General features: G+C 44.9%; 1 protein-coding gene across 1 annotated transcript in view; it reads left to right on the forward strand.

The window, feature by feature from the left end:
• The window catches only part of COL26A1 (collagen type XXVI alpha 1 chain), a 509,942-nt gene that overhangs the window by 480,275 nt on the left and 14,984 nt on the right, over positions 1–14,683 (forward strand). Inside the window, exons 9-12 of the mRNA XM_056558485.1 lie at positions 521–613; positions 1,329–1,372; positions 6,264–6,326; positions 6,612–6,656. Coding sequence (XP_056414460.1) covers positions 521–613; positions 1,329–1,372; positions 6,264–6,326; positions 6,612–6,656 — 245 coding nt within the window. The remainder of the gene's footprint in view (positions 1–520; positions 614–1,328; positions 1,373–6,263; positions 6,327–6,611; positions 6,657–14,683) is intronic.

Raw genomic sequence — 14,683 nt, forward strand, 5'->3', positions numbered from 1 at the left:
TGCTCTCTTACTATGAAGCTCTCTATATTTAATGTGGCACTTTACTACCTTATTGTTTATCTATCTATCTATCTATCAAATATTATTTACTGTATGTTTCATGCTTTCATACTTATCCAGGAAAAAAAATTTTTTTATATATCAACTGGCTCCAGAAAGTTAAACAGATTTGTAAATTACTTCTATTAAAAAAATCTTAATCCTTTCAGTACTTATGAGCTTCTGAAGTTAAGGTTGTTCTTTTCTGTCTAAGTGCTCTCTGATGACACGTGTCTCGGGAACCGCCCAGTTTAGAGGTTTGCTATGGGGATTTGCTTCTAAACTGGGCGGTTCCCGAGACACATGTCATCAGAGAACACTTAGACAGAAAAGAACAACCTTTTTAATAGAAGTAATTTACAAATCTGTTTAACTTTCTGGAGCCAGTTGATATATAAAAAAAAGTTTTTCCTGGATAACCTCTTTAAGGTATACAATTATGACTTACATGTTTTAATTGTGATCATATTTTTTCTCATAGATGGAGAGCCACATTTGGTATCCACTATAACCGATACAATAATGACTGGACTTCCAGGACCCCGTGGCCCACCAGGGCCTGTAGGCCCTCCTGGTAAATATATAAAAATAATCTTTGTTCATATTATTTCTGTGTTTGTCAGTTGTAAATATTAAAGATACAGACGTATCAATAACTGTTGTTTGGCTTTACATAGCTTCATTATCATTATAGACTATGCATACTTTTAGACACAGCCTCTAAGAAAGTCCATAGCCGGGTTAGAAAGACATGTAACTGGTCTAGCATTTTTATATTTGCTACTAATATAAATAAATATTACCTGTCATAAAACTTTTAAATTGTCATAAAAAATATTATACCCTTATTCCATATTATACAATACAGTACAATGCAATTTGATATCACATATATAAAATTAAATTTTAAGTCGTGTTTGTGGTAGTTATGATCACACATTTAATCAGTGAAAATTCCATATGTACAACCTGTGTGGTTATATAAGGGCTCTGTAGGCAAGGTAGCCTACTGCTACCTTAAAAACAACCTTCTATTGTCTATTAAAGACTACATGTAAGAGACTGACAAGCTAGCTTACAGTTACTGCTGGATTACGAGAGAGATACATAGGGGTTCTCTATGATGAGCTATTGGATATAGGGGGTCTGTTCTTGCACATGTGTTCTATAGGCCCTGTTTATGCTTCAGGCTGGGTTAGCCCACAATGAAAGCCGAATTCAGTGTCAATCAATAGAATATATATTACATTTACATATAATGTGCAATTGGTCTTAATTTGGACTTTCAGGGCCAAGAGGACATGCTGGACCAATGGGGGTTCCAGGACAACAGGTGAGAAAACAAAAATAAACAACAGTACTGGAGTATGGCATTTTCTTTCTATGTAAGTGGGATGTAGATGCACAATCAAAGCTTGAAGGACAATTTTATGATTAGTTTGGAAAGGACATCCACTGTCCGAATGTTTTACACAGTTTGTACAGAGATTGTTGGGTTAGATAGTATAAATTATCTCCAAACATGCAACCACTCACATTGCTATATTACTAGGTACAATAGAATATATCAGAATATTAGGTTTTCCTCCTTTTGACTGTACAGACCTGTGGAAGTGGGATTGCATTTCCTTAGGCTTTGGCTAGGTTCATTTGCAGTACTATATTTTATTCATTATTTTGCTCAATAGTTCTAGCCAAAACATAAGATTGGTTCCAAAACCCAGAAAAAGATGCAACTTGTTCTGTCCTCCTTATACTGTATGTGAAGGTGCATACACTGACAGACAGTTAAACCTTCCCCAGCACTTCATCGACAAAGTGGCAATATCCAACCTTAACTTTTATCGCAAGGGCATGAGGTAAAACTGAATATGGTGTGAACAGGGGTGACAGGGGGTGAACAGGGGTGACAGGGGGGTGGACATGGGTGACAGGGGGGAGGACATGGGTGACAGGGATGACAGGAGGGTGAACAGGGGTGACAGGGGGGTGGACAGGGGTTACAGGGGGGTGAACATGGGTGATAGGGGGGTGAACATGGGTGACAGGGGGGTGGACATGGGTGACAGGGGGGAGGACATGGGTGACAGGGATGACAGGAGGGTGAACATGGGTGACAGGGGGTGGACATGGGTGACAGGGGAGTGGACATGGGTGACAGGGGGGAGGACATGGGTGACGGGGGGTGAACATGGGGGACAGGGGGGTGAACATGGGTGACAGGAGGGGTAGACATGGGTGACAGGGATGACAGGGGGTGGACATGGGCGACAGGGGGGAGGACATGGGTGACAGGGGGGTGAACATGGGTGACAGGGGGTGAACAAGGGTGACAGGGGGTGGACATGGGTGACAGGGGGGTGAACAGGGGTGACAGTGTGAACAGGGGTGACAGGGGGTGAACAGGGGTGACAGGGTGGTGAACAGGGGTGACGGTGTGAACAGGGGTGACAGGGGGGTGAACAGGGGTGACAGGGGGGTGGACATGGGTGACAGGGGGGTGGACATGGGTGACAGGGGGAGGACATGGGTGACAGAGGGTGAACAGGGGTGACAGGGGGGTGAACAGGGGCGACGGTGTGAACAGAGGTGACGGTGTGAACAGGGGTGACAGGGGGTACATAGGGGTGACAGGGGGTGGACAGGGGTGACGGTGTGAACAGGGGTGACAGGGGGGTGAACAGGGGTGACAGGGGGGAGGACATGGGTGACAGGGGGGTGAACAGGGGTGACAGGGGGGTGAACAGGGGTGACGGTGTGAACAGGGGTGACAGGGGGTGAACAGGGGTGACAGGGGGGTGGACATGGGTGACAGGGGGGAGGACATGGGTGACAGGGATGACAGGAGGGTGAACAGGGGTGACAGGGGGGTGGACAGGGGTTACAGGGGGGTGAACAGGGGTGACAGGGGGGTGAACAGGGGTGACAGGGGGGTGGACATGGGTGACAGGGGGGAGGACATGGGTGACAGGGATGACAGGAGGGTGAACATGGGTGACAGGGGGTGGACATGGGTGACAGGGGAGTGGACATGGGTGACAGGGGGGAGGACACGGGTGACAGGGGGGTGAACATGGGTGACAGGTGGGTGAACATGGGTGACAGGAGGGGTAGACATGGGTGACAGGGATGATAGGGGGTGGACATTGGTGACAGGAGAGTGGACATGGGTGACAGGGGGGAGGACATGGGTGACAGGGATGACAGGAGGGTGAACATGGGTGACAGGGGGTGGACATGGGTGACAGGGGAGTGGACATGGGTGACGGGGGGAGGACACGGGTGACAGGGGGGTGAACATGGGTGAAAGGGGGGTGAACATGGGTGACAGGGATGGCAGGGGGTGGACATGGGTGACAGGGGAGTGGACATGGGTGACAGGGGGGAGGACATGGGTGACAGAGGGTGAACAGGGGTGACAGGGTGGTGAACAGGGGTGACAGGGGGGTGAACAGGGGTGACAGGGGGTGAACAGGGGTGACAGGGGGGTGGACATGGGTGACAGGGGGGGGTGGACATGGGTGACAGGGGGGGTGGACATGGGTGACAGAGGGTGAACAGGGGTGACAGGAGGGTGAACAGGAGTGACAGGGGGTGAACAGGGGTGACAGGGGGGGTGAACAGGGGTGACAGGGGGGGTGAACAGGGTGACAGGGGGGTGGACAGGGGTTACAGGGGGGTGGACATGTTATTATAACATTATTACAGACAGTGTACACACCTGACATCCTAACTGACCATGGTGTGTGATGAGTATGGACTGGATCGGTGTTTCCCAACCAGGGTGCCTCCAGCTGTTGCAAAACTACAACTCCCAGCATGCCTGGACAGACTTAGGCTGTCCAGGCATGCTGGGAGTTGTAGTTTTGCAACAGCTGGAGGCACCATGGTTGGGAAACACACTGGACTGGCGGGGGTTTGAGGGGGGCTAGACATGGGTGATAGGGGGGGTAGACATGGGTGACAGGGATGGACAGGGAGGTAGACAAGGCGGACATGGATTACGGGGGGTGGACATGTGTGACGGGGGGGTTCAGAGGGTGGACCTGGGTGACGGTGGGGCGGTTTGGACAGGGTTGAGAAGGGGTAACAGGGTGGTGGAAAGGGTATGGTACCTTCGGAAATCTCACCTTACACCGGCCCGTGCAGCTTGCAGTTCCACGGCAGTCCGGCGCAAATGTAGTCGCTCCGCCGTTGGGCACCATTTTCGGCTCACTGCGCCGCAAGGGGGAGAGGGAGGGTCACGCAGGGGACGCAGGAGGACGCTGTGTGCGCAGTGCGCACGCAGGCTTCCCTTCCCCCATGCGCGCAGGCCGGGGCGGGACATTTGAAAAAAAAAAATGTCGCCAAAATCACTGCTCTAAGTACACAATTTAGGCGGCCGCGAGGCCCCCTTTAGGGCGAGGCCTTAGGCGGCAGCCTATATCACCTAATTAGAGAGCTGCCTCTGCTATCCTATCTGAATAACGAGCATGGCCCCTGGCTGGTAAATACAAACTGTGAAATAACAGCAGGAAGCATGGAACACAGATTAATAAAATTATAATGCTGGATGATTGTGTGAATGTACCAGTGAAGCTATCCTAAGCTTGGATGGAGATGATGACTGTGGATGACTACTGGCCGTGCAGCTATCACTGTAATATGGATCATGTTCCTGTCACTTTTATCTGTGTTGACTCTAGTTGTGGCCAGATAACAGCTCTGTTGTGCTGCTCAGGGCTCCTGCATTCCTCTCCATTGTATCTGTGTATGTGTGTGGAGGGGGGACGTGTCTGTAAGCAAGTACACTCTCTCATCAACTGCAGACACTTCCTGGGTCCATGTCTCTGTGAAACTAACCTGTATGGGAGTCATTTTGGTTTAGTAATTTTCTAACATACACTTGTAAAGACATCCAAGACAAAAGTTTTATTGTTGGAGGGCAATTTTTGAAGGTTTTCTGAAATTAATGGGTACTATCTTGCTCTAGACTAAATTTCTATTTAAGGAATTTTTAGGGAGGCTAAGTTTCCACTTGTTTTTTTTTTCTGGCAGTTTTTGGAGAACTGCCACTGCAGTTTTTGAGCCAAAACCAGAAGTGTATTCAATAAGAGTAGGACATATAAAGCAAGGATTTATAATTCTCCTCCCTTATGGATCCACTTCTGACTTTGGCTCAAAAACTGCACTGGCAGTATTCCAAAAACAGCCAGAAAAAAAAACAAGTGGAAACTTAACTGTTACGATTCGGCAGGCTGGATGTGGATCCTCTGTGTCAGCGAGGGATTGGCGTGGACCATGTCAGTGGACCGGTTCTAGGTTGCTACTTGTATTCACCAGAGCCCACCGCAAAGCGGGATGGTCTTGCTGTGGCGGTAGCAACCAGGTCGTATCCACCGGCAACGGCTCAACCTCACTGACTGCTGAGAAGGCGTGGGACAGAAGGACTAGACAGAGGCGAGGTCAGACGTAGCAGAAGGTCAAGGCAGGCAGCAAGGTTCGTAGTCAATGGTGATAGCAAGAGGTCTGGAACACTGGTATGGCAAACACAGTAAACGCTTTCTCTAGGCACAAGGGCAACAAGATACGGCAAAGCAGGGAAGGGGAAGTGAGGTTATATGGACGTGGAACAGGTGGAAGCTAATTAGACTGATTGGGCCAGGCACCAATCATTGGTGCACTGGCCCTTTAAATCTTAGAGAGCTGCCGCGCGCGCCAGGACGTGACAGCCGGGGACCGGGACAGGTGAGTAGCTTGGGATGCGATTCGCGAGCGGGCGCGTCCCGCTATGTGAATCGCATCCCCGCCGGCAGTGTCAGTGCAGCGCTCCTGGTCAGTGGGTCTGACCGGTGCGCTGCAGAGAGGGGAACGCAGCGAGCGCTCTGGGGAGGAGCAGGGACCCGGAGCGCTCGGCGTAACATTAACCTTAGGGAATCAAGGGAAGAGTGTATGTTGATCAATCTTATGTAAAAAGTCATGGTAGCTATACAATATTTTACTGATTTGTAGGAATGAACATTGACCATTGTTGACTGTTTAGCATTCCTGGGTCTAGGGGAAAGAGTTTAGTTACTAGAGATCCAGAATTTTTAACTATTTATGTTGAATAGCTGATGTGTGACACCTAACTTGACCCTGTATAAACTAAGAAGGTTCTTAGATATAGTCCAGGAGTGTTGGTGGGTTTATTTACTGGTTGGGTTTATTGTTGGATCTTCAATTCTTTAAATTTTATGTTTCAGGGTAAACCAGGACACACTGGTCAGCCAGGAGTTAAGGGTCAGAAAGGTGACCTAGGAGACAAAGTAAGTGCATCACTTGAGTGCCCAGTAATATTTAATACCCAACTAGGATGGATAAATACATAACTGGCATATATAATGTTCTGATATAGCTGGGATTGTTATGCTAAATTAATAATAATCTATAATATAAAGGTAAAGCTTATACTTTATTTTCATTCCTTTTTTTCCTTTGTTTAGAATTCCAATTTATTATTTATTAATACAGCTAGATACTTTAGTTCTTCTATATCTATGAATTTCTTTTTATTTTCTGCACCTTCACTAATCAATATCACACATTTTTAGGGGGAACCAGGTCTACCAGGAGAGCAAGGACTGAGAGGTCCTCCTGTAAGTATAAAATGCTCTATACATTTTGTTCATTGTAAAACGTCTATCCGTTAAAGAAGAACTTTGGGAATTTTTTTTGCTTATATACAGTAGTTATTATTATTATTTATTCATATAGTGCCCTTGGTTCCAGGGCACTTTACATATGATAAAGGTAACAGAACATAACACTAGCATGGGACCATTGAGCATTACACAAAGTAACTTGTCGACTGACATAGAGGGGGAGAGGGCCCCCCTCTATGTCAGTTGGCAGTCAGTCTTTTCATAGATAAGATTGTTTTGGAGGATGTGGCAGGTATGAGTTTTGCTCCCTGTTAGATGTGAATAGATCACTAAAATTCATTGCTTATGCTGCATACATTTCCCACGAATCCTTTGTCTCCTCTGAGGGATTGGGTGGGGTGTTTGATCATTGCACCTGGTCACTTAATTAGGCTGCTAGTGCTGAAGTTTACCTAGATGAGCTCATTAACCTTACAAGTAGGTTGGGGATCAGTGTACATTATGTGCAGTTTGGATGCGTTTTTGCATGATTTGACATATAATCACAATTGAGGTGTTTTATGAAGCTATGAAGTCTTTAGGCTTTGCTCACACATTCATTTTTTTATGCATTTTTACATGTTTTTTGCAGCATTTATCCTGTTTTCTGAAATGTTAGGAAAATCATAGCAAAATTATAAAATAAAATAAAATGCAATGTGTGAACATAACCTCAGGGAATAGAGATCCCAGAAGCTGGGAGGGATCTGAAAGCTAGTAGGAGGGGATCTGATAGGTGACGACCTTATCCTGCAGTTTAACTTTTAAAATGTAATAAGGAATAATTATTAAAAATAAAGGCTCAGACAAAAATGAATAATGCATGAAAAGGGGAAAGAAAGGGTAATCCAACTGGTACATATATTAAAGAATATCTTAAAGATTAGCTTGATTTATAAAGGACTACCCCGATGACATTCTTTTATTTTTATTTTTTTCAAACTGTAATTTTTATTAAAGAGTTTGGTTATTTACTGCCCAAAGGCAAGGAAATATATTGTACATGTGACTGGACCTAGTATGGTTAGTAATGTTAGCAGGCACTCTGACAGCATATGTATGTTTGATGACCATTAGGCCCGCATGAGATACGGTGTGCATATTGTCAGGAAAACTCTTCTCCAGATATCAGTCAACTCCCGATATCGTCAAGGCAATAGGTTTATTGCATACATCAATGTATGGGTGATCCTTACATAGAGAAAGTCAAGTAAAGAATCCCCCAAGCTAAGGCATTCAACAACTTTTATCAAAGCAAGTAAGCAGTTACAATATATCATAACTGATAAATTGGTAATCCTGTCAGCTCATTGGTCATCAACTTTGTCAGCTCAGCAAACCAGTAAATTCAAGCACCAGTACCTTCAAGGCCACTAGCTAGTATCGATTTTAACAGGGCACGTTACAAGAAGCAAGCGCCATATTATGATTTATAACTATGCAATAAGAAAAAAGAAACTGAAAACTAATAAAAGTAGGTACATCTCATCATTCTACTACCCAGAGGTCAGTTGCATTGTTTCAAGCATCACTGAGCGCTGGCCAGAACTAAGATGAAAGTTAACTGAGGCTAGGAAGACACATATATATATATATATATATATATATATATATATGTATACAGTGGTCCCTCAACATACGATGGTAATTCGTTCCAAACGACCCATCGTTTGTCGAATCCATCGTATGTTGAGGGATTCGTGCAATGTAAAGTATAGGAAGCTGTACTCACCTGTCCCTGCTGCTCCGGACCGTGTCCTCACCGCTTCCGATGCTGTCCCAGGGGCTCCCGATGCTGTCCCGCTGCTCCGGCATCTTCTTCTGGGTCCTCCGGCTTCTTCCACATCTTCTGCAGGGTCCGGGCCTCGTTTTCTGGTGACATTATTACGCTTCTGCGCCGGCACGGAAAGCGAGGCCCGGACCCCGGAAAAGATGCAGAAGAAGCCGGTGGATTGCGAAGTGGACCCGGAGCAGCGGGGATAGGTAAGTGAACCTGTCCGGGATGCTTAAACTGCTATCCGACAGCAGCTTAAGCATTTTGCGCTGTCGGATAGCAGTTAATGCGATGGCCCCGACATATAAAAGCATCGTATGTCGATGCTGACATCGACATGCGATGGCCTCTGAGAGGCCATCGTATGTCGATTTGATCATATGTCGGGGCCATCGCATGTCGGGGGGTTACTGTATATATATATATATATATATATTTATATATCTAGAAGAACAGATTTGCTGCAGCACATGAAAGTAGTGACAAGTGGTTTATTTCATTCCAATCACTACGTTTCAGCCGCCCATGCGGCCTTTTTCAAGCACATATATATATATATATATATATATATATAAGAATACAGGGAACATAGATATAAAAATATAATTTTACCAACATTCCCTCCCTCATTGTTCAGCATCAGTCCCTCTCTCAGTTGGTTTCTTGGATTTCACTTCATAGAGAGGGGGCATCATCATAGACATCTTCTTCCAGAGGAATAATTTGATACAATAGTTTGTCATTGCAGTCTCAATCAGTTTTAAGATAGTCCTCGGATGCAGGGAATGCAACAACACCCACAGGTCACCAAGATGGCTAACACAATTGCAATGGAGATAAGAGCTGACGTTACCAATCCAGTCCATCTTCCAAACCATCCATCATGCCAGTCAGTGAATGGGTCACTCATTCCTGAGTTCTCGGCCAGCTCATTTGATAATGTAGTCATTCCTTCTGTTACTCTGGTCACGATTCTTCCTGGGGCTGTATTGTTTGGAATAAAGGTACAACACCTACTGCCAAACATCTTGCAGACCCCTCCTCTTTCTGCTAGTATCATGTCTAGTGCCATCCTATTTTGCCAGGCCATCAATGAGGTGGGGCCTAATTGTTCTGCTAAGCCTTTGACTGCATCCCTTGTATAGTTTACAAACCTATATAATGTAATTAATTTATCCAGTCAACATTTTTGTTTACTCTACTCCACCAAAAGAACAGAGACTCAAACCCTGCTGCCACTTGATCTCTAGCTTTAAACTCATTAGGCACTCCAAGTGCAACCCCTATCTCGTCAATGTGCATCTGAGAATCAAAAGACCCCTTAGCAGAGGTGTCCCTTCGGCTACGTGGGTGGCCTCCTTTCCAGGGTGATTCTGACAGGATATGGATAAGCATAGCCAGTTGAACCACAGCACAATACCCCCGGGCATTGACTGGGATCTTAGATCTTTATCTCCGCATAACCACCAGACAACAGCCCTTTGGGTATCATGCTCAACTGAGACACCATCTTTCCCTATTTTGTTAATCCTCTCCATACAGTAGTCATCGGGCAACGATCCCAGGTTTGTACCGCTCTCATTCCCTGGGAGTGCAAAGAGAGTAAAATTGCCAGGGAATGCTGTGACCGCTGAGGGTACTTGAGATTTCTGGACCTGAGGAAACAATAAACTTAATGTATGACAGGTTGTGTTAGTATTAGGTTTTTTATTCTTTTTGGAAGAGTTTCTTCATACAATTAAAGGAAAGGGTGCTGTAGCTAATTGGGGCCTGACACCTGCACAGACTAGGCAATTTTCTCTTTTTAATGTTTTGGCTTTATAGATTAGCCATTCTAGCCACTCATTTTTATCTTGATACCCTGTCTCTAGGGCTATGGCATCCTCTATGGGGAGGTTGGGGAACCTTATAATTTTACTTAATATTTCAAGTAAATGTGGTATATGGCACTTCCCTTTTCTAGGATATCACTTTTAGGTACTTTCTTTCCTCTAGGTCTGACTTCTAAGAAAAACCCTCCTATAGGATCTGTTCCTTAAATTTCTACTCTCATATTGTATAATGTATCTGATCTGTCTTTTAGGCATCTTTTAGAGTGATTAATAATAATAGGTTACATTTCCTAATCTCAGTACATTGGGATTTACTGGCTCTTACTACAGATAACCTTTGTTTTGGGCCAGTTAACCCTTGCATGTCATATCCCTAACTGGGTTCACTGTCGTCGACAAGGCTTATTGCCATAGGTTACATTCTTTCCCAAATAGAGCATAACATATACATATATATATATATATATATATATATATATATATATACACACACACATATGTACATACTCACATATACACATACATTACTATTTATTATCGCTTTTGCCTGTCTTAAATCCCCACACTCAATCAACTGGCACAGGTCTACTAGTATTGTACTGCTGGTTCCCTCCGGGAATGTCAAATTGAGAGTTCTACCTACAGCCACTCAGTCTGTTAGTTGTGTCTGATCATGGTGTCTATAATAAAGGTTTGAGAATGTCCCTCCTAGGATTCCTGGAGTTCCCACCAGACCCACAATAAGTATTATTCCCATGATCCTATCCAGCTGAGGACCTCCAAGGGGTAGGGTATTGGAGGCTTCACCGGTTTGAGAAAGTTTCAGCCTTATGCAGAATCTCCCTTTGTAGCTGGACTTATTGGAGTCCCCTCAGCCTTCTTATCCTTCTCTGCCTGCAGAACCTTTTTACAGTGAGACTGATGGATCCAGCGATTCCTCTCAGCTATCCTTATTGCTTTAGGGTGGTTAGTAGGACTTGGTAGGGTCCCTTCTACTTCAGTGAATGTCATCTTTTCTTCTTGATCACTTTCATGAGGACCCAGTCTACAATTTAAACTTTTTCTTCTTCTATGGGCCATTCTGTAACAGACTTGGTTAATTTGTTTCTGCTCCAACAGTCTAGACATATTCTGCTAAGGTTCTATCTGCCTCCTCAATATGTGTCTCATTTGGTAACAAAGGTATGTAATATGGTCTACCATACATCATCTCAAAAGGGCTTAATCCATATTTAGTGGGTGTAATATGCATACTCAGAACAGCTAATGTTAAACAGTACATCCAAATTTTTTCCTGTCTCTTCCATAGCATCTCTCAGTTTGCTTTTCAGTATACCATTATTAGACTTTGTGCACTAGAAAATTTTTCGTTTCGTTTTTTTCGTTTTGGAAAAAACATTTTCGATTTAGATTTTTCAGATACATTTGGTATTCGGTTTGAATTTTCGGATACATTCGGTATTCGGGAACATTCGGTAAATCTTTTTATTCTTTTTTGGACTTTAGCGATCCTGAAAAATTATGGAGTTACCTTTTTTATTAAAATTTCGTAGGGTACCATAAAAAAATAATAATAAAAAAGATACCGTAGTGATGGAAAAAATTGTATCTAACGAAATGTATCTTTTTTATTATGAAATGTTTATTAATTTTTAAACAGGGATCAATTTATGTGAGCGGGTAAAGCACTAAAAATGTATTGTGTGCGTGTTTTTCACTTTTTTAAAAACATTTTTTAGGTACTACTACTACTCCCAGCATGGAACACACTGTTCCATGATGGGAGTAGTAGTTACCTGTACTAATTGACAGATCGCCGGGGTCCCTTTCGATCCTCTTGTATAACGTATAGATGCGGCGGCAGCTCTTCTATGGTCCCCTGCACTCACGTGTATATATACACATATTCATATTTCCCGCAGAGCTGTGATTGGCCAGATGGTTCCAGCCAATCACAGCTCTCTGTGAGAAATAGGAATATGTGTATATATAATATGTGTATATATATACGGCCGTACAGGGGACCATAAGAGAGCGGCCGCCGCATCCATACATTATACAGGAGCATCACAGCGGGCGTCAGGAGCGATAGCCGCAGTGAGCTTTCCTTTACTACAAGTACTACTACTCTCAACATGGAGTACACTCTGCTCCATGCTGGGAGCTGTAGTACCTGCATTAATAGACAGATCGCAGCAGGTGTCAGAAGTTACGCTTGCTGCGATATGTCTATTAATGCAGGTACTACAGCTCCCAGCATGGAGCAGAGTGTGCTCCATGTTGGGAGTATTAGTACCTGCAGTAAGGGACAGATCCCAGCAGATGTCACTCCTCCTGACACCTGCTGCGATCGTCCTTTATGTGAATGTCGGGATCAGCTGTTCTCAGGGCTACAGAGTCGGGAGAACAGCTGATGCTGAGCCGCAGGTATCCATCATATATCTACTGCCCAGCAAGAACTTACAGTGAGCCTGCAATGTGTATACAGTATACACATTGCTGGCTCACTTAACCCCTTGCTGAGCTGTGCGCTATGCGCAAGCCCAGCAAGGAAAGAGTTAACTTACACTGCTGGACAGTGTAGGTTAACCCTTTGGGCGGTATACACTATATACAGCTATCTATAGATAGCTGTATATAGTGTATACAGAAGACGAAGTCCGCTTACTTCCCTCGAGTACCAGGCAGGTCCGTGTAGCTCCGCCCCTAGTGATGACGTCATTAGGGGCGGAGCTACAGAAGGGAACTAGGCTAGTTAATGTGAAGCTCTGTTCACATTGTCCGTTTTGTATAATGTGAACAGACCCTTCTGGCAGTGTCTACCCAGACAGGGAGACTCCAGCTGTTGCTAAACTACAACTCCCAGCATGCCCAGACAGCCAAAGGCTGTCTGGGCATGCTGGGAGTTGTAGTTTTGCACCAATTGGTGGCTCCCTGTTTCGGTAGACATTGCATTATGGGTGCTCTCCCCAGCGGACATGCCAAAAATGTCATAACCAATTTTTTGTGTTTTTTTCTTCTAGTTTCAGATCCGTGTATGCAGAGGATTACTGCGGATTCGATGGATTACGGCGGATTCATTTTTTTTTCTTTTAATAAAATGGTCAACTAGGGCTGTGGGGGAGTGTCTTTTTAAATAAAATACTTTTTCCAATGTGTTGTGTTTTTTTTTATTGAATTTTCAGGCTTAGTAGTGGAAGCCGGTCTTATTGACTGAATCCATTACTAAGCCAGGGCTTAGCGTTAGCCCCCAAAAACAGCTAGCGCTTACCCCCAATTATTACCCCGATACCCACCGCCACAGGGGTGCCAGGAAAAGCCGGTACCAACAGGCCCTGAGCATCAAAAATGGCGCTCCTGGGCCTAGGCGGTAACAGGCTGGCGTTATTTAGGCTGGGGAGGGCCAGTAACAATGGTCCTCGCCCACCCTGGTAACGTCAGGCTGTTGCTGTTTGGTTGGTGTTGTGCTGAGAATGAAAATACGGGGAACCCGTTTTTTATTTTTTTTATTTAAATAAATAAAAAAAACGCATAGGGTTCCCCGTATTTTCATTCTCAGCACAATACCAACCAAACAGCAACAGCCTGACGTTATCAGAGTGGGCGAGGACAATTGTTACTGGCCCTCGCCAGCCTAAATAACGCCAGCCTGTTACCGCCTAGGCCCAGGAGCGCCATTTTTGACGCTCCGGGCCTGTTAGTACCGGCTCTTCCCGGCACCCCTGTGGCGGTGGGTACCGTGGTAATAATTGGGGGTTAGTGCTAGCTGTTTTTGGGGCTAACGCTAAGCCCCGGCTTATTAATGGATTCAGTCAATAAGACCAGATTCCACTACTAAGCCTGAAAATTCAATAAAAAAAAAACACAACACATTGGAAAAATTATTTTATTTAAAAAAACACTACCCCACAGCCCTCATTAACCATTTTATTAAAAGAAAAAAAAAATAATCCGCCGTAATCCATCGAATCCGCAGTAATTCTCTGCATATACTGATCTGAAACGAGAAGAAAAAAAATTGGTTATGACATTTTTGGCGCTGTCCGCTGGGGAGAGCACCCATGATGCAATGTCTACCCAAACAGGGAGCCACCAATTGGTGCAAAACTACAACTCCCAGAATGCCCAGACAGCCTTTGGCCTTTCAGCATCCATTGCAACCTGTTTCTGTGCCTTCCGCCGAAGAGGCCATGCAAGTGGACCGGTCTTGCCTGACCCAACAAGAGAGGACTCGCCGTAGGAACGAGAACTTGTGTCTGTACTGTATGAGCTCTGAACATTTCTTAAAGGACTGTCCTCTTTGTTCTCCGCGTCAGGGAAACGCACGCACCTACTGAACGTGGGAGAGGCGTTTCTAGGTGTGAATTCTTCCTCTC

Source organism: Hyla sarda, chromosome 2, assembly GCF_029499605.1.
Source record: "Hyla sarda isolate aHylSar1 chromosome 2, aHylSar1.hap1, whole genome shotgun sequence".
Lineage (NCBI taxonomy): Eukaryota > Metazoa > Chordata > Amphibia > Anura > Hylidae > Hyla > Hyla sarda.